General features: G+C 44.0%; 1 protein-coding gene across 2 annotated transcripts; it reads left to right on the top strand.

Annotated features, from left to right (window-relative positions):
- Nucleotides 1–140: 140 nt before the first annotated feature.
- On the top strand, nt 141–24,409 carry ftr56 (finTRIM family, member 56). Of its 2 annotated transcripts, XM_082186723.1 has the most exons (14): nt 141–780; nt 920–1,015; nt 1,132–1,365; nt 1,476–1,623; nt 1,700–1,741; nt 5,501–5,646; nt 5,731–5,815; nt 5,898–6,028; nt 6,113–6,212; nt 15,818–15,963; nt 16,048–16,132; nt 16,215–16,345; nt 16,430–16,589; nt 17,562–24,409. In XM_082186723.1, exons 1-13 carry the CDS (start codon nt 208–210, stop codon nt 16,547–16,549), a joined length of 2,037 nt encoding a protein of 678 aa, XP_082042849.1. In that variant the 5' UTR covers nt 141–207; the 3' UTR covers nt 16,550–16,589; nt 17,562–24,409. The 2 variants fall into 2 exon arrangements, with proteins under 2 accessions (XP_082042849.1, XP_082042850.1); XM_082186724.1 differs by lacking the exons at nt 1,700–1,741; nt 17,562–24,409 and having other exon boundaries at nt 142–780; nt 16,430–16,564.
- Nucleotides 24,410–26,244: the final 1,835 nt, after the last annotated feature.

Raw genomic sequence — 26,244 nt, 5'->3', positions numbered from 1 at the left:
ATTAGTGCATGGTTCACATTTTTTCACAAACTCCAATATTTATCTCAAGCTCACGCAGCATTTCTTTACAAGACTGCCATCTATTGGACCTTTGTATTATGAATGTTTTGCTCATTCTTTATCTCTCTATCACGGACCAGGAAATTACATCAGCTCTCCAGTTCAAGGAAAACGAAACTTTTGTGCTGTCTGTGTGCGTGTAGTGAAATGGCTGAAGCCAGGTTTTCTCAGGACCAGTTCAGCTGTCCAGTGTGTCTGGATCTACTGAAGGATCCAGTGGCCATTCCCTGTGGGCACAGTTACTGTATGAGCTGCATTACAGACTACTGGAATCTAACAGAACAGGGAAAAGTCTACAGCTGCCCTCAGTGCAGAAAGACCTTTAGTCCAAGACCTGCCTTAGCTAAAAACACCATGCTGGCTGAAGTGGTGGAGCAACTGAAGAAAATTAAACTCCATGCTGATGTTCCTGCTGGAGCTGGAGATGTGGAGTGTGACGTCTGTACTGGAAGAAAGCACAAAGCCGTCAAGTTCTGTCTGGAGTGTCTGAACTCTTACTGTCAAAACCACCTTGAACAACATGATAATCTCTTCAGCGGAAAGAGACACAACTTGATGGACGCCACTGGAGAGCTTCAGAAGATGATTTGCCGTAAGCATGAAAAACTTCTGGAAATTTACTGCCGTACTGACCAGCAGTGTATCTGTATTCTGTGTATGGTGGATGAACACAAAAATCATGACACTTCATCAACTGCAGCAGAGAGAAGTGAGAAACAGGTAAGGACTGAAAGACATTGCACACTGACATGATTATTCAGTTATCTTAGATGAAAACAAATGCAAAATTTACTCAAAAACCATTTGTACTTTCAGTTTCACTCATGTTTTTGTGATGTACTGTTGTTTTATCCAACAGAAACACTTGGGTGAGACACAGAGAAAATTCCAGCTGCAAATCCATGAGCGAGAGAAGAAGCTTCAGGAGCTGAAAGAGGCTATAGAGAATCACAAGGTGAGTTTGGAGAAGAACTGGTTTCAGACTCAGTTGAGAGTTATTTTCCAGTCCTACAGAAGGACAGCAGACTGTGTGAGAAGCAGTTAGAGGTCATTGTAATGTGTGTCCTACAGCGCTCTGCACAGACAGCAGTGGAGGATAATGAGAAGATCTTTACTGAGCTCATCCGCTCCATTGAGAGAAGACGTTCTGAGGTCACACAGATTATCAGAGATCGAGAAAAGACTGCACTGAGTCAGGCTGAGGGACTCTTGAAGCGACTGGAGCAGGAGATTGATGATCTGAGGAGGACAGACGCTGAGCTGGAGCAGCTTTCCCAAACACCTGATCACATCCTTTTTCTCCAGGTTGCACCCCTTTAGACTTTTCATTAAAGATTACTTACACAATGTTTATATATATACATTAGTAGTTTGCTAAATTTAATTTCAGGTTGTTTGTCTTTGTGTTTGTGTAGAGTTTCCCAACTCTCCCTGTCCTTGCTGGATCTTCAGTCGTTCCTAGAATCACTGTCAGTTATAATGATGTAGGAAAATCTGTTTCTCAACTGAGGCAGAAACTGGAGGATTTCTGCGGAGAGGTGATTGAAAAAATATCTGGCAGAGGTATTTAAATATACTGAAATATGATGTAAAAATACAGTGCTTAAAAATGATTACTGAATTCATATATCAATTGCAGCAGAGAGGACTAAAACAGAAAAAGTAGTTTTTGATTTAAGAGGTAAGTGACAGGAGACTCATTTACTCCTCAAACTAAATGAACACATCACAAATCGTGATATGATATTGATAATTCAGTGTTTTAAATTGTAAACATGGTACACAGCACAAATGAGTTCACACCCTCTAACCCCCTCTTTAATAAATTTAGCAATTTTTCTTTACAGAGAAGACATCTTAGGGTTCCTTGAAGATAATGTTGTTTGGATGAGTTACCCAAAAAGCATCTCAGTATTAAGTAAGGGATAATGTACATCCAGCCGGTTGTTATCTCGGAATAAACCCCCGACAGGGTGATGAACAGCCTTGCATCAGCCTAAAGGGGGTTTATTCTGAGATAATAATCGGCTGGATGTACATTATCCCGCTTATTACACGGCTACTTGCCACATAAGTAAATAATTAGACACGAAATACTGATCTGAGTTTAAATATTTTATTAAGTCTTTAAACGCAAAGCTTCCGCTGAGAGAGCAGTTGCTAGGGCGGCAAGTTCAAACTAGCTGAACATTTAAGAGATACAGTATACAGTCATACCACTTATTTCACAGCATTTCGCCACATAAATAATTATGAAGATAAGAGATATTGATTTCAGATTAACGTTAAACAGTTTTATTATCCAATAGTGTACAAAACAATAGTCACAAAATGGCAACAGCTTCGTTTGTATGAAACGAGAGAGCGAGTCCATGATACTGGATGGCATAATTAAACAACTGTACACAAAATATTGATTTTACTGAGTTTTAATATTTTATTAGCTCACCAAATGCAAAACTTCCACGAAGAAAAAACTTTCCTAGAAAGCATATAGCGCTGCTGACTTCAGTAATACGGATGAGCCTGTGTTATCTGTTTTCAGCGGTAGTTATCTGGGAATAACATACCGCTGGATGGCGTGATTGACCAATCAGAATCAAGTATTCCACGGAGCCGTGTAAGGAATATACACTATGGGTGTTTATAGAACGGAAGACTGCATCCTACGAAGGCGTCATCAAATGACGCTGAAGGATCCTTGGAAGGCAGCCTTCGTTTCGTGTCCTTCATTCGACCTCGTTTGAAGGATGCATCGGATGTATCCTTCGCGGCCTTAAATCACCCACAAACCTGTGCATATAAAATGCTAACCCGAGGCAAACTTTCGTTTGAAAGCATAATTAGGATGGAAACAGCACTTTTAAGATTGACCGTATTTTCATTTTTGGTCAAATTGCCTTTTGAATGGGAGTGCTTGGGGCATTACTATGATAGCATCAAAAATCACTATTTTTAAAACACTTAGAAGGCTTGACACATTCAAACGGCAATTTGACCGAAAATGAAAATACGGTCATACTTAAGTGGCGTTTCCATTCTAATTATGCTTTTAAACGAAAGTTTGCCTCGGGTAGATTAACAAAAAGACCCTAGGTTGCATTTTGGCGATAGTTATCCTTTAATCTCCAACATTGGACAGACGTTGTATTGTGGTTGAAAATGAAAATCAGGTTGACGTCAGAAACCAACATCTGTCGGGTTCTGACGTCAACCCGACTTTCATTTCCAACCCAAATGCAACTCCTGCAACTAAAATCATCCCCTGACTGACGTTACTACTTTCTACTCAAGGACCTTGACAGAATTGTAGTGGAATAAAAAGTACGATATTTGTCTTTCAAATGTAGGGAAGTTGAAGTAAAAAGTTTCCAGAAAAAAATACTCAAGTAAAGTACAGATACTCAAAATGTGTACTTAAGTACAGTACTCAAGTAAATGCACTTTGTTACTGTCCACCTCTGGGATCAGGTGCATTTAATTAGGGTTGAAGCTAAGCTCCAGAGTTTTGCACCCCTGGATTAGATCCAACCCTAATCAAACATGACTGAATCTAAGGTTTTTGGTTGAATTCAAATCAGAGACAAAACTCTGCAGCCAAGAAAGTTTAATATAGTAAAACGTACAATGACTGTTGGTTTAAATGACAGTTCTCTAAAAATACACTCATAATGCATTTGGTTCTTTTTTGACCCAGATCAGATGCAGCTTTTAGTACATCAAAAAACTTTTCAAAACAGCCAAGGTTTTTTTATTTTTTTTTATTATTAATATTATTTTCAATAAAGTTTAAGAAATGCAATCATTAAAAAGATAAACTATTCTGGTTCATTTTAACTCTGGTGTCATCTGAATATTTGTTACAAGTCAAATATATTTGTCACACCTCGTTGTATAAATCACATGAGGATGAGGATGAGGATGAGGATGAGGATGAGGATGAGGGTCAGAAGGCTTTAATGGTCCACATAGAAGGAAAACCAAACCAGGCAGGCAGGCAAACAAACAACCACAATACATTGACGTAACCAGACAAAGGAGAAGAATAAACACAGGAACTTAAATAGAAAGGCAAACGAGGGTAATGATGACACACAGCTGAACAGACTGAATAATCATAATCAGTAACCATAGTGATTAAAGTGTGGTGGGAAACTAGAACAAAGGAGACATGTGACTGAAGATAAACAAACTAGAAGTCCAAACATAATAGAACTGTGACAATATTTTACAAAAGCATTAAGAAGAAAAAAAAGCGTTGTACAGTGATAGGTTGCCACCTGTGCAATAAGTCCATTCATGAAATGTCCTCACTACTAAATATTCCACAGTCAATTGTTAGTGGTATTATAATAAAGTGGAAGCAATTGGGAACAACAGCAACTCAGGCACGATGTGGTAGACCATGTAAAATCACAGAGCGGGGTCACCGCATGCTGAGGCCCACAGTGCACAGAAGTCGCCAACTTTCTGCAGAGTCAATAGCTACAGACCTCCAAACTTTGTGTGGCCTTCAGATTAGCTCAAGAACGGTGCGTAGAGAGCTTCATGGAAGGGGATTCCATGGCCGGGCAGTTGCATCCAAGCCTTACATCACCAAGTGCAATGCAAAACGTTGGATGCAGTGGTGTAAAGGATGCCCCACTGGACTCTAGAGCAGTGGAAACATGTTCTCTGGAGTGACGAATCACGCTTCTCTGTCTGGCAATCTGATCGACGAGTCTGGGTTTGGCGGTTGCCAGGAGAAGTGTAAAGTTTGGTGGAGGGTGGATTATGGTGTGGGGTTGTTTTTCAGGGATTGGGCTTAGCCCCTTAGTTCCAGTGAATGGAACTCTTAATACTTCAGCATACCAAGACATTTTGGACAATTTCATGTTCCCAACTTTGTGGGAACAGTTTGGTGATGGCCCCTTCCTGTTCCAACATAACTGTGCACCAGTGCACAAATCAAAGGTCCATAAAGACATGGATGAGCGAGTTTGGTGTGGAGGAACTTGACTGGCCTGCACAGAGTCCTGACCTCAACCTGATATAACACCTTTGGGATGAATTATAGCGGAGACTGCGAGCAAGACCTTCTCGTCTAATATCAGTGCCTGACCTCACAAATGCGCTTCTAGAAGAATGGTCAAAAATTCCCATAAACACACTCCTAAACCTTGTGGAAAGCCTTCCCAGAAGAGTTGAAGTTGTTGTAGCTGCAAAGGGTGGGCCAACTCCATATTAAATCCTACAGATTAAGAATGGGATGTCATTAAAGTTCATGTGCATGTAAAGGCAGACGTCTCAAAACTTTTAGTAGTATAGTGTATATCCATATATCCTGTTTTGTTAAGAAAAAAAATTAAGATTCATAAATGTGCACTGTTTTAAGTAGACTTTTAAGTTGATAAGTTGAAATGAATTGAATTAAACCCGTTTGATTTCACTGCTCTTTCAGCTGCTCAGACTATGGGTCCACGGCCCTCCACTGCAGCGGCTGCAGCTTCTGCCCCTCAAGTTCGCGGCATGCCTCAGTACAAATATGCACCCAGTGTCCGCAACCCTCAGCACATGAACACACAGCCTCAGATTACTATGCAGCAGGTAAGACTCTGCGCAACATGTATCCCTTCACATATGAAAGAAGTGATTTTTGAGTTTACTCTAATGATTGACTCTCTTGGTTAGCCTGCAGTGCATGTGCAAGGACAGGAACCGCTGACAGCCTCCATGCTTGCCGCTGCTCCTCCACAGGAACAGATGCAGATGCTAGGTAAAGATTGTGGAGTTGTCTGATTATTTGTTCTTCACACCACACTATTAAAGGAGGTTCATGCTTAATTTTCCTCTTGCAGGTAAACGTCTCTTCCCACTTATCCAGAATATGCATCCCAGCCTGGCTGGCAAGATCACTGGAATGCTGCTGGAACTCGACAACTCTGAGCTTCTCCACATGCTGGAGTCTCCAGAGTCTCTGCACTCCAAGGTTGGAGGGTTTCTGAATGGTTGTTTTTGTATGGAAACTGTATGGAATGAAGTGTTTGAAAAGCATAAATGTTTTGTCTGACAGGTTGAAGAGGCGTTGGACGTACTTCAGGCTCACCAGGCTAAAGAAGCCACTCAAAAAACTGTAACCAACTCTTACTGGCGTGCCAAGCGTTTTAGCCAAGGTTACTGTAAGAAAAAATGATGTGGACGATGAAGATCTCAAAGATGAAGTTTATTACAACCAGGCTTGGGAGGGTTACTTTAAAAATGTATTCCGTTACAGTTACAAATGACTTCATAAAAAAAGTATTCAGTAACGTAATCCAAGTACTATAATATGAAAGTAATGTAACTGATTACTTTGGGATTACTTCAAGGTCACGTATATAAATAAAGTCAAGCAAGAAGAAATATTATTAAAACATTTTTTTCTTTTTTATTTATTAAGAATTTGGTCCAGTGTACAATATTTGCAAAATATACACACATGCCTGAATATATATTTATGTAAAGGGCTATACAGACATCTAGTGGCTAATGTATGGTATTACAGATTATTTTGTTTTATTTTTAACTAATTTTTAACTAAAAAATAAAAAAAATTTACACAATCTACATCTTAGTTTATTTTAAAATAGGCCTACATGTTGACTAAAGCCGTGATCTTTCTTAATTTGCCTGACTGGACGTGGGGCGTTGGCAGTGGGAGTTCCACTACGTTACCTAGACAGCGAACACCCCGTTACGTGAGAAAATGAGGAATTTTCTGTATGTTATGAGGAATAACATACCGCTGGATGGCGTGATTGACCAATCAGAATCAAGTATTCCATGGAGCCGTGTAAGGAATATACACTATGGGTGTTTATAGAACGGAAGACTGCATCCTACGAAGGCCGCCTATTTTGGCTGAGACGTCATCAAATGACGCTGAAGGATCCTTGGAAGGCAGCCTTCGTTTCGTGTCCTTCATTCGACCTCGTTTGAAGGATGCATCGGATGTATCCTTCGCGGCCTTAAATCACCCACAAACCTGTGCAAACCTGTGCTGGACTCAAGTAAATGCACTTTGTTACTGTCCACCTCTGGGATCAGGTGCATTTAATTAGGGTTGAAGCTAAGCTCCAGAGTTTTGCACCCCTGGATTAGATCCAACCCTAATCAAACATGACTGAATCTAAGGTTCTCTTACGAGAGGTCTCTCGTACTGCGTAAGATATCTTACGCTAGGGGAAAATCCTTTTCCGCGAGATATTGAAGCCAAAAATTATCCTTAATTTTGTAATAATGCAAAACGCGTTGCAGCAGCAATGCAGACATAGGCGAGACAGCTCGCGCGCCTATTGGCTGCTCTGTGGCAACTGCAGCAGCCTATCGAGCGAGGCCTGGCGTGACGTCAGACCCAATCAGGGCACTTCGCGCCCGCTGCGTCACGTCCCGCCGAAATGGGCGTGGTCTAGGCCTATAAATATCGCTCGCAGGCAGCTATTATCTGATTTTTCATCCTTCAAGCGAAGCACACGCATCGCTGGAGCTGGATTAGAAGCCGCGCCGTCGAGAGAGAGCACCTTACGCGGGACGAGTCACTGAAGTCGCTGGCCGCGCCGCCTTCCTGCCTTCCTGCTGCGCTTTCTGGCGCTTATATCCTTCTCTTTATTACTCTGTATTTGTGTGTGTGTGTCGCCGCCGCGACACACATTCTAAAAGAGCTAGCGTCTTTTTAAAGATGCCTTCCTGCGGCTCGTGCAGAGCCACACTCAGCGACGGGGACCGCCACGTGATCTGCGTTTCCTGCCTGGGTGAGGAACATGCAGCTCTCGCGCTCGCTGACGGCGGATGCCCTCACTGCGAGCTGATGGCAATGACGACTCTGAGGACTCGCCTAGCCGTCTTCACCGAGACTGCTCCCCCGCCCGCCGCGGCGTCACGCCGTAAAAAGCGCCGTGCCCAGCGGGCCCCGGAACCCTCCCTCAGCCGCCAAAGCTCGCCGGTTCGCCCGCTTGCTTCCCCGGCTTCGTCTGTATCGCTTCCTGACGGACAGCGGCCGCCGTCTGCCGCCGCTTCCGTTGACATCGCGGATGAGGAAGCCCTGCTGGGAGAGGATGATTCCTGCTCTATCCTGGCGTCAGGCAGTGAGGATTGGGCAGGCCGCGGCGAGCCTCGGCCTCGAGTGGTCTTCGCCTGAGCAGCCCGCTCACAACCGGCTGGATGGATTTTTCCTGCCTGGGGAGCGCGCTTCGCCTGCGTCCAGACCGGCGCCTTTTCTTCCTGAGTTACACGAAGAAGTCGCCAAGTCCTGGAACGCCCCCTATTCTGCTAGAGTGCGTCCTGCTGTTTCTTTGGCATTCTCCGCCGTTGACGATGCCAAGAACAAAGGATACCTTTCGCTGCCGCCGGTTGAAGAGGCGATAGCGGCCCACTTATGCCCGCCCTCCGCTGGATGGCGCGCTAAGCCGGCCCTACCCTCTAAAGCTTGCCGCACGACGTCAAGCCTGCTCCGCCGCGCTTTCTCCGCCGCTGGGCAAGCTGCGTCAGCGTTGCACACCATGGCAACGCTCCAGATCTTCCAGGCCGATCTCCTCCGTAAGCTGGATGAGGAAGGACCTGACGCGATCTGCGTACCGGACTTAAGGAGTGCCACGGACCTCGCTCTTCGTGCTACTAAGTCCGCAGCACAAGCCATTGGACGGACTATGGCTTCTCTCACCGTGTCTGAGAGACATCTTTGGCTGACGCTCTCGGAAATGGCCGAGTCTGAACGCACCGCGTTCCTCGACGCCCCGCTTTCCGCCACAGGCCTCTTTGGATCCTCCGTCAAGGACTTCGCGGAGAGATTCGCAGAGGTACAGAAAGCGTCTCAGGCTATGAAGCACTTCCTCCCGAAGCGCTCCAGCTCTGCAGCAGGCCGTGCGAAACCGTCTGCTCAGAGCTCACAGCCACAGCCACCGTCCACTGCCTCCACTTCACAGCGCCGCCAGGCCAGAAGCGCGAGACCGCGCTCCCGCTCATCCGGTCGCCGCCCCGCAGGACGTGGCTCGCGACCTAGGATCACGGTGAAGCCCGAGGCCCCGAAGTCGTCCTAGCACAGCTAGGAAAACGACGGTGTTCCAGTCCCGCTGCGGCCGGACTCACACCAAAGCTATTCGCTCATCCAGTTCCAGAAAATGTGACTGTTCCAGTGTTTTCTGCAGCCAACAAGTCGGTTCTGTCACCCGCTTGCCTGCACACGAATGCCGTTTTCACGGCTACCCAGATAAATCCCCAAAAGAGTGTATTTTCTGGTGTCCCGGCCATGGCCGATGGTGTTTCATGTGTAGTAAGAATGCCCACTGCCCAGTGCCCATCCCTACACACAAGCACAGCCTGTCACACAGGGCTCGCGCACATAAAACCGACTCAGATCGGTTGCGCTTCAAACATGGTGAACGTGCCCACTACCCAGTGCCCACTAACACCACGTTATGCATGTCTCACGGTTTCTGTAAAAACGAAACCAACGTGCACTCGCTTCACGCAAGCGAACGATGCTTTCGGTGTGATAAATGTGCCCGCTGTCCCGCGCCCACATCCACACATAGACATGACAGTTCCTACGGGAACCGCCCAGCCCTCCCCTCGCGGTTAACCACCGCAGAGGAGTCGAGCGCGGGCAATCTGCCCGCTGTCATCAGCGCGCCCCATGCCTCAAATGTCACGAGCGCCACGCTTGTGTTACAGCACGCCGAAGCTTCTCCATCGCTGAGCGAGCGGAGCGCGCTTCGTATTCAACCCCTAGCTATCCATGCAAACGCATGGGAAAAACTACCCGGGGTTTGTGGGTGCTGAACATTATAGAAAGAGGCTATTCGCTGCAGTTTCGCCGACGCCCTCGCCGCTATGTGGCGCGCGTCGAGACCACGGTAAAAACAGAAGTAGCACATCTACTTCGAGCCGAAGTGACGAAACTATTGAGCAAAGGGGCCATAGAGCCTCTCTCTCAAGTTCAGAGCGAAGGAGGGCTATACAGCAGATACTTCCTGGTACCGAAAAAAGACGGGGGTCTCAGACCCATACTAGATCTAAGGCAACTGAACAAAGTGCTGGTGAAGCGACAGTTCAGGATGCTCACGACCAGGCAAATCCTTGTGCAGATTCGCCAAGGAGATTGATTTGTGTCAATAGATCTGAAAGACGCGTATTTTCAAATACAGATAGCGTCACGTCACAGGCGATATTTGAGATTCGCCTTCGAGGGCCAGGCATATCAGTACACAGTCCTGCCGTTCGGTTTGTCCCTGGCACCCCGTACATTTACGAAGTGCATGGATGCGGCGCTCGCACCCCTCAGAATGAGAGGCATGCGAGTGCTGAACTATTTGGACGATTGGCTGATTCTAGCGCAATCTCGCGCAGTGCTCATAGAACACACGACCATTTTACTCGATCACCTCGAGGATTTGGGTCTGAGTGTCAATTGGGCGAAGAGCTCCCTGTCACCCAGTCAGAAAATATCTTTCCTGGGCACAGAACTGGACTCACTATCCATGATAGCGCGACTATCACAACAGCGCGCGGTAGACATTCGACGCACAGCGAACTCTTTTCGCTGCGGCGCGTCTGTCCCGCTCAAGAGATTTCAGAAGATGCTAGGTCTCATGGCCTCAGCATCGTCAGTGCTCCAGCTGGGTCTGCTCCGCATGCGCCCGCTGCAGTTTTGGCTGAAAGCGCGAGTCCCACGCGAAGCGTGGGCACCCGGTTTGCTTCGCCTCAGGGTCAATCAGAAGTGCGTCACAGCTCTGAAACCCTGGAAAGCGAACGACTGGTACCAATCAGGTGTAAGCCTGGGGACTTCCTCGAGGGTGAAAGTGGTGTCCACGGACGCGTCCACCTCGGGATGGGGAGCGCTGCTCGAGGGCAGACCGTTCTTCGGCCAATGGTCAGAACGGGAGAAGCTCCTGCACATAAACTGCCTCGAAATGCTGGCAGTAGACAACGCGCTGACGCGTTTTTGTCCCCAAATAAAAGGTCACCACGTCTTGGTCCGTTCGGACAACATGTCTGTGGTGTCCTACATAAATCGCCAGGGCGGCATCAGATCCGAGAAACTGTACAGGCTGGCAGAACGCCTCCTGGTATGGGCTCAGTGCAACCTGCGCTCGCTCAGAGCAGCGCACGTGCCAGGGATCTTGAATATAGGACCGGACAGACTGTCCAGGAACAATGTTCCGGCAGGCGAGTGGTCTCTACACCCACAGACAGTCCATCTGCTGTGGAAGAAATTTGGCAGAGCGGAAGTGGACCTGTTTGCGTCTCAAGAAAACGCTCACTGTCAAGAATTTTTCTCCAAGAGCAGGAGCGCGCTGGCCCATGGGTGGCCCCGCCGCCCGCTCTATGCTTTTCCCCCCGTCTCTCTCCTGCCTCAGGTGATAGAACGGATCAGGGAAGAAGGATGCTCAGTACTGCTGGTAGCTCCGTTCTGGAAAAACCAACCTTGGTTCCCAGTCGTGATGCAGTTAGCAAGTACTGCCCCGTGGCCAGTACCAATGAGGAGAGATCTCCTCTCACAGGCCCGCGGCTCGATCTGGCATCCTCACCCGGAACTATGGTCCCTTCATGTCTGGGCCATCAACGGGTACATGTTGGACTCCCTAAAGGAGTATTAAACACGATCACGCAGGCTAGAGCTCCGTCTACAAGACGACTCTATTCTTTGAAATGGTCGGTGTTTTCGGGCTGGTGCACAGCCCGTGGTGTGTCACCCACAAACTGTGGTGTGACGGAGGTGCTTTCCTTCCTACAAGAGCTGTTGGATGGGGGCAGGGCCCCCTCCACGCTCAAAGTTTATGTGGCGGCTATAGCAGCGTTCTCAGAAACAACGCTTGGTCAGTCAATAGGAAGGAACGATTTAGTCATCCGCTTCCTTAGAGGGGCTAAGAGACTGAATCCTCCCAGACCTCCCTCAGTCCCCGTATGGGACCTTTCTACGGTTCTGGAAGCCATGAAAGGTGCGCCATTTGAGCCTTTACAGTCAATCGATTTGAAACACCTGTCTTTCAAGACGGTGTTTTTGCTGGCTCTCGCTTCAGTGAAGCGCATAGGGGATCTGCACGCGCTCTCTGTGAGCGCGGCGTGCATGGAGTTTGGGCCCAATGACTCAAAAGTTATACTCAAACCTAAGCACGGTTATGTTCCAAAATCCCTCAACACACCGTTTAGGGCGCAGGTTATCTCCCTGTCAGCCCTACCGGTCCCTGATGAGGAAAGAGACGCGAGCCTCCTTTGCCCAGTCAGGGCATTACGAGCTTATGTGTCTCGCTCGTCTGTTTTCAGACAGACGGAGCAGCTTTTTGTTTCGTTTAGCGGACGTTCTAAGGGACTAGCCGCGTCGAAACAGAGCCTATCCAGATGGATAGTTGATGCTATAGCGCTGGCATACGCCTCCAAGGGCATGCAGTGCCCATTGGGTGTCAGAGCGCACTCCACGAGAGGCATGGCCTCTTCGTGGGCCTGGTCAAGTGGGATTGCCTTGCAAGATATTTGTATGGCGGCAGGCTGGGCCTCCCCGTCTACATTTATAAGGTTTTATAACCTAGAGGTTCCCGCCCTGCAGGCCAGGCTGCTGTCGGTCTAAATTCACCAGTATTATCTGACCTGATGCGATCAGCTCAGAATGCTGCGTCTGCTGAGCACAGCTCAATGTTCGACAGTATAAAGCTGGGCAAACTGTGTAAGACCCACATTTCCCCATCAGTTCAGGCCGTACCCCGCCCTGTCTGTATGATGAAATTCGCGTCCCATCGACGCTACTATATGTGGAAGAGTGAGGCTGCACCCCTCCCTCTTCCCGGACTCCCTGTGAGTTCCCTGAGTGATTGTGCACTATATGTACCCCGGGCTTTCGCCCTTGGGTCTTTGGTGTCAGATCTCAGCATGCACGGCGTTTTACATTGGGTCCCCTAGCGTAAGATATCTTACGCAGTACGAGAGACCTCTCGTAAGAGAACGTACTCGGTTACTAACGTAACCTCGGTTCTCTCTAGAAGAGGGAACGAGTACTGCGTATCTTGCCGTGCATGCACACTAGAGCTGTAGCGGTGCGTCGATGATGTCGACGCGTCGACGCCAAAATTACGTCGACGTCATATTTTTTGCGTCGACGCTTCTTTATTTATTATCTATTTATTTTTTTGCACCATTCCCGGAGGTACAGCTCGCCACACACACACGTCTCCTTTCTCTGCAGAATGCCACAAATCCGCTCAACCAATCACAGCGCACCATTCCACGCATTGTAAACAGTAACGGTGGCGCTCTGACACCCGGCATCCTAGTTTTCCTTATCTACTTTGCACTTTTTGATCAACAAACAAACAAAAAAAATAATACATTGATGAACCTGTGGTGGATTCTGCCGTAGGGAAGAAACGTAAGCCATCGAAATCGAATCATTTACGTGAGGAGATTAAGAAGATGAGGCACGCGGGAGGAAGAGAAATGCCGACTGATGCTTGTTCTCACACGACAGCGTCAAACTTCTGTCGAATGCTGACACGTTAACCCCAGGGGATCTTTTAAAAAACTTTCAATTCTTGTACTCAAAGTCAACGAAAACCGAGCAGGACCTAAGCCATTTTACAGCTGATCGCCGTCAAAAAAGAAGGTCGCCGTCGTTCAGAAGGTATTTCTAGCGATGGCTGATTGAATGTAGCCTATGTTTAGTCCAGATTAGTATTGACCGAGTTCAGAGGCTGTCATATGTGGATCAACTTACTTTGTTGTGTATTTTCAACAGTTTCAATGTGAAAATTAACTTTTATATTGATTCAATGGATTAATTGCATGAAAAAAAAAAGGATTTATCACATTTATACTATATTATTCAGAAGTAAACATTGTAGCTGACAGTGTGTTTATGTCAGAATGTTTATTTTTAAACCACAACCTTCTAAGTGCTTCTTTTACCAATATATTTAACATATCTTTTGCATTTCTCATCCAAACAACGTCAAACTTGGCACTGCACTTACTCGTGCCCAGACAGCTGTCGAGTTTGAAATCCATCGGAGTAACGGCTCGACAGAGATATGCGAATAACAGACAGGATAAATAATTCCAATTAGTCGTTAGATTAGTCGACTAATCGATAAAATAATCGCCCGACTAATCGTTTAATTAATAATCGTTTACCCCAGCCCTAATGCACACGCTCTGGTTGCTTCGATGATGAAAAACCAGATAATAGCTGCCTGCGAGCGATATTTATAGGCCTAGACCACGCCCATTTCGGCGGGACGTGACGCAGCGGGCGCGAAGTGCCCTGATTGGGTCTGACGTCACGCCAGGCCTCGCTCGATAGGCTGCTGCAGTTGCCGCAGAGCAGCCAATAGGCGCGCGAGCTGTCTCGCCTATGTCTGCATTGCTGCTGCAACGCGTTTTGCATTATTACAAAATTAAGGATAATTTTTGGCTTCAATATCTCGCGGAAAAGGATTTTCCCCTAGCGTAAGATATCTTACGCAGTACTCGTTCCCTCTTCTAGAGAGAACCGAGGTTACGTTAGTAACCGAGTACGTTTTTGGTTGAATTCAAATCAGAGACAAAACTCTGCAGCCAAGAAAGTTTAATATAGTAAAATGTACAATGACTGTTGGTTTAAATGACAGTTCTCTAAAAATACACTCATAATGCATTTGGTTCTTTTTTGACCCAGATCAGATGCAGCTTTTAGTACATCAAAAAACTTTTCAAAACAGCCAAGGTTTTTTTTAAAAATTGTATTATTAATATTATTTTCAATAAAGTTTAAGAAATGCAATCATTAAAAAGATAAACTATTCTGGTTCATTTTAACTCTGGTGTCATCTGAATATTTGTTACAAGTCAAATATATTTGTCACACCTCGTTGTATAAATCACATGAGGATGAGGATGAGGATGAGGATGAGGGTCAGAAGGCTTTAATGGTCCACATAGAAGGAAAACCAAACCAGGCAGGCAGGCAAACAAACAAACAACCACAATACATTGACGTAACCAGACAAAGGAGAAGAATAAACACAGGAACTTAAATAGAAAGGCAAACGAGGGTAATGATGACACACAGCTGAACAGACTGAATAATCATAATCAGTAACCATAGTGATTAAAGTGTGGTGGGAAACTAGAACAAAGGAGACATGTGACTGAAGATAAACAAACTAGAAGTCCAAACATAATAGAACTGTGACAATATTTTACAAAAGCATTAAGAAGAAAAAAAATATATATACACTATATTGCCAAAAGTATTGGGACACCCCTCCAAATCATTGAATTCAGGTGTTCCAATCACTTCCATGGCCACAGTTGTATAAAATCAAGCACTAGGCATGCAGACTGCTTCTACAAACATTTTTGAAAGAATGTGTCACTCTCAGGAGCTCAGTGATTCAAGACCTCAAGACCTTCTCGTCTAATATCAGTGCCTGACCTCACAAATGCGCTTCTAGAAGAATGGTCAAAAATTCCCATAAACACACTCCTAAACCTTGTGGAAAGCCTTCCCAGAAGAGTTGAAGTTGTTGTAGCTGCAAAGGGTGGGCCAACTCCATATTAAATCCTACAGATTAAGAATGGGATGTCATTAAAGTTCATGTGCATGTAAAGGCAGACGTCTCAAAACTTTTAGTAGTATAGTGTATATCCATATATCCTGTTTTGTTAAGAAAAAAAATTAAGATTCATAAATGTGCACTGTTTTAAGTAGACTTTTAAGTTGATAAGTTGAAATGAATTGAATTAAACCCGTTTGATTTCACTGCTCTTTCAGCTGCTCAGACTATGGGTCCACGGCCCTCCACTGCAGCGGCTGCAGCTTCTGCCCCTCAAGTTCGCGGCATGCCTCAGTACAAATATGCACCCAGTGTCCGCAACCCTCAGCACATGAACACACAGCCTCAGATTACTATGCAGCAGGTAAGACTCTGCGCAACATGTATCCCTTCACATATGAAAGATGTGATTTTTGAGTTTACTCTAATGATTGACTCTCTTGGTTAGCCTGCAGTGCATGTGCAAGGACAGGAACCGCTGACAGCCTCCATGCTCGCCGCTGCTCCTCCACAGGAACAGATGCAGATGCTAGGTAAAGATTGTGGAGTTGTCTGATTATTTGTTCTTCACACCACACTATTAAAGGAGGTTCATGCTTAATTTTCCTCTTGCAGGTGAACGTCTCTTCCCACTTATCCAGAATATGCATCCCAGCCTGGCTGGCAAAATCACTGGAATGCTGCTGGAACTCGACAACTCTGAGCTTCTCCACATGCTGGAGTCTCCAGAGTCTCTGCACTCCAAGGTTGGAGGGTTTCTGAATGGTTGTTTTTGTATGGAAACTGTATGGAATGAAGTGTTTGAAAAGCATAAATGTTTTGTCTGACAGGTTGAAGAGGCGTTGGACGTACTTCAGGCTCACCAGGCTAAAGAAGCCACTCAAAAAACTGTAACCAACTCTTACTGGCGTGCCAAGCGTTTTAGCCAAGGTTACTGTAAGAAAAAATGATGTGGACGATGAAGATCTCAAAGATGAAGTTTATTACAACCAGGCTTGGGAGGGTTACTTTAAAAATGTATTCCGTTACAGTTACAAATGACTTCATAAAAAAAGTATTCAGTAACGTAATCCAAGTACTATAATATGAAAGTAATGTAACTGATTACTTTGGGATTACTTCAAGGTCACGTATATAAATAAAGTCAAGCAAGAAGAAATATTATTAAAACATTTTTTTCTTTTTTATTTATTAAGAATTTGGTCCAGTGTACAATATTTGCAAAATATACACACATGCCTGAATATATATTTATGTAAAGGGCTATACAGACATCTAGTGGCTAATGTATGGTATTACAGATTATTTTGTTTTATTTTTAACTAATTTTTAACTAAAAAATAAAAAAAATGTACACAATCTACATCTTAGTTTATTTTAAAATAGGCCTACATGTTGACTAAAGCCGTGATCTTTCTTAATTTGCCTGACTGGACGTGGGGCGTTGGCAGTGGGAGTTCCACTACGTTACCTAGACAGCGAACACCCCGTTATGTGAGAAAAGATAAGAAAGGACATTTTGGGTACTAAAAAAGCTACTCTCCTAATTTCTACAAAATAGCAGCGGAATTTCCATGAATTAAAAGCGATTTTACCCGCAGGCAGCATCGTTTCTACTAGCAGCAGTGATTCAATCTGCGTCTGAGGAGATTGTAGAAAGCTGTTATTTGCACATGCACCAGTGCGTGGCACACGTGAGTCATTACTGGCAACAGAACCAGGAACTACTGTATAATCAAGCAGCGCTTAATATAGTGTTATTATGCCAAAATATTTATTTAGTTAGTTTTAAATGAAACCATTGTAATCCTGAAAGTATTCCCCCTTTTTTCAAAATGTAACTATAATCTGATTACTATGTTTTTTGACGTAACTGTAACGGATTACAGTTACTGGATTTTTGTATCCTGATTACATAACGCCGTTACATGTATTCCGTTACTCCCCAACCCTGATTACAACATAGCAGTGGCAAAGTACACGAAGCACCTTGGGTTCACCGGCGTCAGAATGAACCCAAAACATCAAAATCTACAGTTTACCTCTCTTAATGTAAATAAAGTTGCTCCTGTTGTAAGCCTTTAAATCTCCTTTGTAAAAGCTTTAAGAGGCATAAATGGTCCTAACTTTAGATGAGCTCACAAAAATAGTTAACTGAAAACTACTAAATATTTTATTAACCTGAATTAATCATGAATTACAGTAGGAATACATGTTAATAAACCATTTATTAACACACTGAGTGTAAGGAAGATGTAGGCTGAGTGGAATCCATAAGCGGGTCTTTATTAAAGGATCTGAGCATAAAATCCAAACAATAGTCACAACTTGTAGTCAGGTCACAGGCCTTGGTCGAAGCACAGGTAAAACAATCCAATAGCAGACAAATCCAAAAAACAGCAATCCAAAAGCATGAGTCAAAAGGCAAAACAATGGTCATAACTGTAGTCATCAAAAGAGAATGGTAGAACGCTTAGTAAGGCAGAGAACTGGCAATACTTCGCAAGTGATAGCACATGGCTTAAATACAGGGTGATAGGAAATGAGAAGACAGGAAATTATGTGGCAGGAACAGGAAGTAACAGAGTTCTATATTCAGGTGATGGCTCCCTCTGATGGACTGGTGCCTGATCAAACGTTACAGATTCCCCTCCCCTAGTGTTCTTCTCCTAGGACGACCCCATGGTCTGGGAGCCGGATGATTCGGGTGAGCTTGGTGAAAGTCTCTGATGAGTGATGAATCCAACATGTCCTTAGTTGCTACCCACGATCTCTCCTCCGAGCCGTATCCCTCCCAATCTACAAGGTATTGCATCTGACCCCTTCTCCTGCGAGAATCTAGGATCTCCCGAACTAGGTAGGCAGGAGCTCCATCGATCTCGAGTGGTGGAGGAGGTTCTTCGTCAGTGGTCTCGGGGCTCGATGAGCCGTGGGCAGGTTTCAGGAGGGACACATGAAAGGAAGGAGAGATGCAGTACATTGGACTTAATTTCTTGCAAGGAAGTTTCAGGCGTAGGTTACGAGTGGAAAGCCACACCATTTGACCTGGCTGATACTCAGGATGAGGACGTCGGTGTCGATCAGATTGGATCTTTTGAGATCGAACAGCTCGCTGGAGACGGACATGAGCACTGTCCCAGACCTGTTCACTTCTCCTAATCCAATCATCCACAGCAGGCACTTCAGATGGTTCCCCAGACCAGGGGAATAGGGGAGGCTGATATCCTAGGACACATTGGAAGGGGGTCAAACCAGTCGATGAGTGCTTGAGGGAATTTTGGGCATACTCTGCCCATGGGAGGAATATGCTCCATTTTTCCTGTTCCTGGCTACAGTATGATCTCAAGAATCTACCAATTTCCTGATTAAGACGTTCCACTTGTCCATTAGCTTAAGGATGATAGCCCGATGTGAGACTGACATTGATGTTTAAATGTTTGCAAAAGGCTCCCCAAACCCGTGATGTTAACTGTGGCCCTCGATCTGTTACGATATCATCAGGTAGTCCATAAATTCTAAAAACCTGATTGAACAGAACTTGGGCAGTTTCCAAGGCAGTGGGCAAACCTTTCAATGGAATGAGACGACAAGACTTAGAGAAGCGGTCAATGGAGACCATGATGGTGGTGAATCCTTGAGAGTTAGGAAGATCAGTGATGAAGTCAATGGATAGGTGTGACCAGGGTCGTTGAGGAATGGGTAGTGGTTCTAGTAGTCCGGCCGGCAGTTGTCGAGGTGTACGTGATTGAGCGCAGATCTGACAAGCAGTTACATAGCTCTTAACATCTGCAGATAATGTGGACCACCAAAATGAATTTCTGACCAACGCGGTGGTGCGATTAATTTCAGGATGTCCAGAACCAAGGGATGTGTGGACCCATTGAATGATTCTGTTGCGAAGACTGGATGGAGCAAAGATTTTCCCAGCTGGGCACTCTGGAGGGGATGGCTCTTCATGTAGGACATGTTGAATCTCTTCCATAATATCCCACTGGATGGGTGCGATGATGATGGAGGGTGGTAAAATAGTTTCTGGTCTCATCTGTGAATCGACAGAGTTGTGGATACGTGACAATGCATCTGCCTTACTATTTTTGCTCCCTGGACGGTATGTGACTGAGAAATTGAAACGCGTAAAAAAGAGTGCCCATCTTGCCTGGCGAGGATTCAAAATCTTGGCGTCTTTGATATACTCTAGGTTTTTGTGGTCTGTAATGACTTGAAAGGGATGAAGGGCACCTTCTAGCCAGTGTCTCCATTCTTCAACAGCGGCCTTGATAGATAGTAATTCCTTGTTACCAATATCGTAATTTGTTTCTGCTGGAGTTAACTTTCGTGAGAAGAATGCACAGGGGTGTAACTTGCCTGGCGTTCCATGACGCTGGGAGAGGACAGCACCAATTCCACAGTCCGAAGCATCAACCTCTATGATAAAAGGAAGTTTGGGGTCAGGATGCTTAAGAATTGGAGCTGTGGTGAAACTGGACTTGAGCCTGTTAAATGCTGATTTAGCCACTTTTGGCCATACTAACTTCCTGGGTTTTCCTTTAAGAAGTGAGGTCATGGGTGCAGCTATGGTACTGAAGTCAGGGATGAATCTACGGTAAAAGTTTGCAAAGCCTAGAAATCGCTGTAATTCCTTGACAGTGCTGGTTACATGACAAATATGTTCTTCCAAGGAGTGTGAATAGATTAAGATATCGTCTATGTAGACAATCACATACTGATTCAAGAGATCTTTGAATACTTCATTAACAAAGGACTGGAAAACTGAAGGAGCATTAGCCAGCCCATAAGGCGTAAGCAAATACTCGTAGTGCCCCCTTGTGGTGAGAAAAGCTGTCTTCCATTCATCACCCTCACGGATTCTAATGAGATTGTCGGCAGACCTGAGGTCCAATTTGGTGAAATACTGGGCCTCCTGTAATAGCTCCAGAGAAGAAGGAATAAGAGGCAAGGGATGACGATTCTTAACAGTGATTGCGTTGAGTGCTCGATAGTCAATACAAGGTCTTAAGGCAAGGCAAGGCAAGGCAAGTTTATTTATATAGCACATTTCATACACAATGGCAATTCAAAGTGCTTTACATAGAAGAAATTAAAATAATAAAAAGAAATAAGAATAATTAAAACAGTTTAGAAAAATAAAATGAAATACAGTACAGTACAGTACAGTCGGACGAACAGTGGCACAGTGCTCATTCAGTAAATGCATGCTAAACAGAAGTGTTTGGAGTCTGGATTTGAATGTGACCACTGTAGGAGCACATCTGATCTCTTCTGGAAGCTGGTTCCAGCTGCGGCTGGCATAATAGCTAAAAGCAGACTCACCATGCTTAGAGTGAACCCTTGGTATTTCTAGATGATATGATCCTAATGATCTGAGTGATCTGTTGGGTTTATATTCAGTGAGCATATCTGCAATGTATTGAGGTCCTAGGCCATTGAATGACTTATATACCAGTAATAATACTTTAAAATCAATCCTAAATCTAACTGGGAGCCAGTGTAAAGACCTGAGGACTGGTGTGATATGTTAATATTTTCTGGTTCTGCTCAGAATCCTAGCGGCAGCGTTCTGTATGAGCTGCAACTGTCTTATGGTCTTTTTGGGTAGGCCAGTGAGGAGTCCATTACAATAATCCACCCTGCTGGTGATGAAAGCATGCACAAGTTTCTCTAAGTCTTGTCTGGAAACAAAGCATCTAATTCTTGCAATATTTTTTAGATGATAGTATGCTGATTTAGTTATTGCTTTGACATGACTACTGAAACTGGATTCTTGACACCAAGATTCTTGACTTGATTTTTAGTTGTTTGACCCCTAGAGTGAAGGTATGCGTTCACCTTGAGAACTTCATCTTTGTTTCCAAACGCAATGACTTCAGTTTTATCTTTGTTAAACTGAAGAAAGTTTTGGCACATCCAACTGTTGACTTCATCAATGCATCGGCACAGGAAGTCAATGGGGCTGTAAACGTTAGGCGATAGGGCTAAGTACAACTGTGTGTCGTCTGCATAGCTGTGGTAAGCAATTTGGTTCTTTCTCATTATTTGGCTCATTGGGAGCATATACAGGTTGAACAGGAGTGGCGCAAGAATTGAGCCTTGAGGGACTCTGCTGTAACGACAATGACTATGACATGCGGTCACATGCTGTTCAAATTAGTAAATCCTGATCTCCAAACACATCCTTCGTTGTCTCCTTAGACAACGAGTTTGTTCATGGCGCCTCTAAGTCTGCTTGAACGGTCAAAATTGCATCTTTGTGGCTCCCCAGAGGGACATTTGAGTCACATAGGGAACCCTGTTTTGGAGAATCCCCTCTAAAACCCCCATTTCAGCATGGACTCCCTGTGACTTTACAGCCTCATGACATTCCAACGCACGCACACACACACACACACACACACACACACACACACACACACACACACACACACACACACACACACACACACACCAAGAGACCAACATTTGTGTGTAACTCAGGATAAGCAATATTTCTTTTAAATATATGTACAATTCCATTATGCATGTGTGGTTAGTTTGCCTTATAATAGAGGTGTGGTTTGCTAGAGTATAATTTTGAATTCTAAAGGTTCACTGAAAGAAGGTTCCTCAATAGTGCCTTGTAACCCGACCTCGACCTGGTCATAAACTTTATGACTCCAAAGCTGCAGCTCAGCCAGTTCTTCTGCAAGCCAACATTCCAGACATTTCCACACATATGATCCAATAGCAATGTTTTTGATATGTATTTTTATGTGTGTATAATTGGCCAGATAATGTCTGAGGTATCTATGCAACGTTATTATGTTAATCAAAATCACTATGCTAGTGATTATGAGGAAATTATGTAACCCTGTATTTCTTTCATGCAAAAACGTCATTCGAGGTGTCAATGTAATGGGAAAAACACGTCGGAGTCGAATCTTGACTGCAAAGTACAATAATATGCATTTATTCCAGGAAATACCATATTTCTAAATATGAATGTTATTTTCGACCTCTCACATGACAGTCAAAGTGGGCGTTTCTTCACAAACAAAGAAACCTCTTCCCGCTTCAGATCAGAAGATCCGATTTGCCCTTCACGCAAAAGGAGGCGTACACGGGATTCCCTCAAAAGACGGAACTCGCCTGTTAAACGCTCTCTCTCAACTCTCAACGCTCTCATCTCTCATCTCCTGCTGTCGCCCTTCCTCCTTTTCTCCCCGGCGCAGCGCTTCTCCAAGGAACATCTGAAGGAGGCCCTGGCCTTTTCTATCGAACGAACACATGTTCGAGTCGTAGCTGCGTCCTTTGCAACCAAGATTTGCAACCTCTCCCTGCCCGGGAGATGAATCTGAACTTTCTCGGTAACGTTACATTCAGTGAGCCTTTTTAAAGGTAGGGTAGGTAAACATTTTTCTAAAAAAAAAACATTCCAAATTTGTTTAAACTGTCTTTATATACCAATACATAATTAAAATGTAAGTACTCTGAAAAAAGAAAATATAAAAATCGAGTGACTGTAGACCTTTTAATCTGCAATAAACACAGCTCATTATTTCCATTCACTCCACCCCCTCCCTTCTGAGCTCCTTCCAAAGCCACGCCCCCAAAACACATGAACGCGCGACGCCAAACGCTCAGGCTGGAACAAGACGCATTTATTACCTGAGACGAGTGGAGAGGAAGGAGCGCAGTACATACAGTGATATCATGTCAGAATCACATGTAATAAAATACCTAACTTTATCACTATGAATATAAACAAATAAGATTTCTTTTAGTACTCACTATCAAGCTAGCATATCGATAATGGTAAAGTTTCATTCGGTAACGAGCTATATTTATAAGGCAAAACTAAAAACAGGTTGCATTGATACACGTTTTTCCATTACCATCAGTTACACTGTGATGAAGATGAATTTCGTGTAAGATTCATAACATATAAGGTGTTTTGCATGTAAGAGTTTCCATGATGAAAACATTGTTGACTCTAATGAAGACTAACGTACACTCCGAGTCCGGAGACAAGTACCGCATCGTCGGTTCGAGGACAGGTCCGGGGTTGAGGGCGAAGCAGAGGAGGTCGTTCAAGAGCGCGGGCAGGGTCCGAGGAAGTAGTTTTTGCCTTGTTTGCCTTCGCTGACTGCATATGCAGGTGCTTTGAGCTGAATATTTCCGGGAACGGTGACATGTGATGAGTGCACGCCGGGCAGCGCGCGCAGTGGGGCTCGGGGCGGGCACGAGACATGAAGGCATCTGATTGGTTCTTTACATTCGCACCGAATGGCAGTGATTGGTCAGAGTTTTTACTGTCCTGCAGCTGCTACAGAGGTCTGATTTTTTTCATTCCTTTTTCTAAACACATAATGTATTGACTACTATCAGGATGGAAGGACCATTTCACCCAGTATAAAAAAAAGTGTTTCTGAACAGGATTACCTACCCTACCTTTAAGCTTCCCGCGACACCGGAAGACGCAGCAGAAACAGGACACCATCCTCGCTTCCTGCCTCAGCCTCAGCCTCACCCGAAAGAGCACAGAATCTTGCAAGTAGGCTATATTGATTCCTATAAAAGCTGTTCCAGGTGTCTCGTGAACTTAGGTTTCTGTATGTAATAATTACTAGCTTTTCCCTTCTCTCTATATCTTTCTTTCTTTCATTTCATTTCATTCTGATGACGCTATGTTTTATGTTTTGGTTCGGTTAAATGTTTGTTTGTTTATTGTTTGCATTTTTACGTACGTTTATATCTGTAGCTTATATAATCTCTAGTGTGTGCCATTTTATTAATAAACCCATTTATACTTTTAATTGTCTCTGTGTTTGAAAACCCACCTTATAAGTCAATGAAACTAAAAGATCTAAGCTACAAAGCTCGATATTGTAGACTACATTTAGTAGTTCTTAATTCATAAACTCAGAAAGTTTGATGTTCGTGGCCAGAAGATAAAACTTTCTTGGAGTTTGTAAAGGGATACCCCTTCTTAACTGTGATAATCTTACATTTATTCGCTGGACGAATGACTGATGACCAAACCAGTTACAGAACAAGGTAATCTCGACAATTGATAAAATAAATGTACATGCGATTTCTGAATTATTATGACCATGAGTTATAATTATTAATATTTCCAAAATTCCCTATATCCTTGAGCTAATTCACATTTACCCAGAGTCGTTTACGTTACACTGCATATCATGGATGTCCACTCAGACTTATGGTCTCCTATACTCACATAATCAAGGTCAAGGTCAAGGTCAAGGTAGCATTTATTGTCTCCCTTAGGAGAAATTTGTTTTAGATTAGGGAAACTGCTGCCACATCAAGACATAACACATATAACATACAACATATAAAATGAAAATAAAAATAAAACACATTTCAATCCCAAAAACCCACATAATAAAAACAGTACATATAACATATATCATAACACAACACAGCCCTCAATTCCTGCCTCTTGTACCCTCTATTACCATTATTTATCCTCCTGAAGTTGCTCATTAATTAATTTAATAAACAGCGGTAAAAATTTATATTTATATCGGTTATACTTGCATATTGTAACCCTGTATCTCCGACCAGAGTTCATCAGCGTATACTCAGGATACAACACATGCGAAGAGTCTAATACAATCTTGTTGGCCTGCTGGGTGATACAAAGCTCAAAAATATCCTGTAAAGAGCTAATTGTCTGTGTCCCCATGATTTTTCCAGCCACTCTCAACACGTTATTTATTTGGGCTCTCAATTTTACTGTTAAACTTCCGAACCAAACAATAATTCCATACCTTAAAACAGACTCAATCGTTGCTTTATAAAAAATCAACATGATATTACTGCTCACTCCAAACAATCGCAATCTCCGTAAAAAATGTAAACGCTGGTGGACCCTTGTGCACACCCATGATACATGTGTGTGCCACTTAAACTCACTATCAATGTAAACCCCCAAATATTTGTACGAAGTGACCTGCTCAATAGCTTCACCATGAACCACAACAGAGCTCCTATCCGTCACTGATCTGGGGTCTATGATGACCTCTTCAGTTTTTTTAACATTGATCTGTAGATAATGGTCGTCACACCAGCCCACAAACGCTTCTATAGCAGCTTTGTAGTCGTCAATATTGCAGTCACTTGTCTACAATTGCAATACTACTGTGTCATCCGAAAATTTTATAATAAATTGATTTGATTGCTGACTAATGCAGTCGTTTGTATACAAAGTAAACAGAAGTGGCGAACTTACGCACCCTTGCGGGGCCCCTGTACTAATTACTGCAACATCCGACAACACTGAGTTAAATTTCACCTGTTGTGTCCTATTTGTTAAAAAGGAATAATACCAATTAATTATAAAAGGATTAACTTGTAGATTAGTTCATTTCTCTAACAGTTTGTGTGGTTGAATGGAGTTGAACGCAGAACTAAAATCAATAAAAAGCAGCCTAGCATAAGCAGCTGGACTCTCCAGATGCTTTAAAACAAGGTGCGTTAATGTAGAAACCGCATCATTAGTACCACGATTGCTTTTATATGCAAATTGATACTGATCTAAGGATGACTCCACTTCCTTACGCAGCTCTCCTATTATAATCTTCTCAAATGATTTCATAACATTGGATGTTAAGGCCACTGGCCT

The sequence above is a fragment of the Leuciscus leuciscus genome (genome assembly GCF_965113295.1).
Source record: "Leuciscus leuciscus genome assembly, chromosome: 12".
In the NCBI taxonomy this organism is placed as follows: domain Eukaryota; kingdom Metazoa; phylum Chordata; class Actinopteri; order Cypriniformes; family Leuciscidae; genus Leuciscus; species Leuciscus leuciscus.
This window is presented reverse-complemented; position numbering and strand designations above follow the sequence as displayed.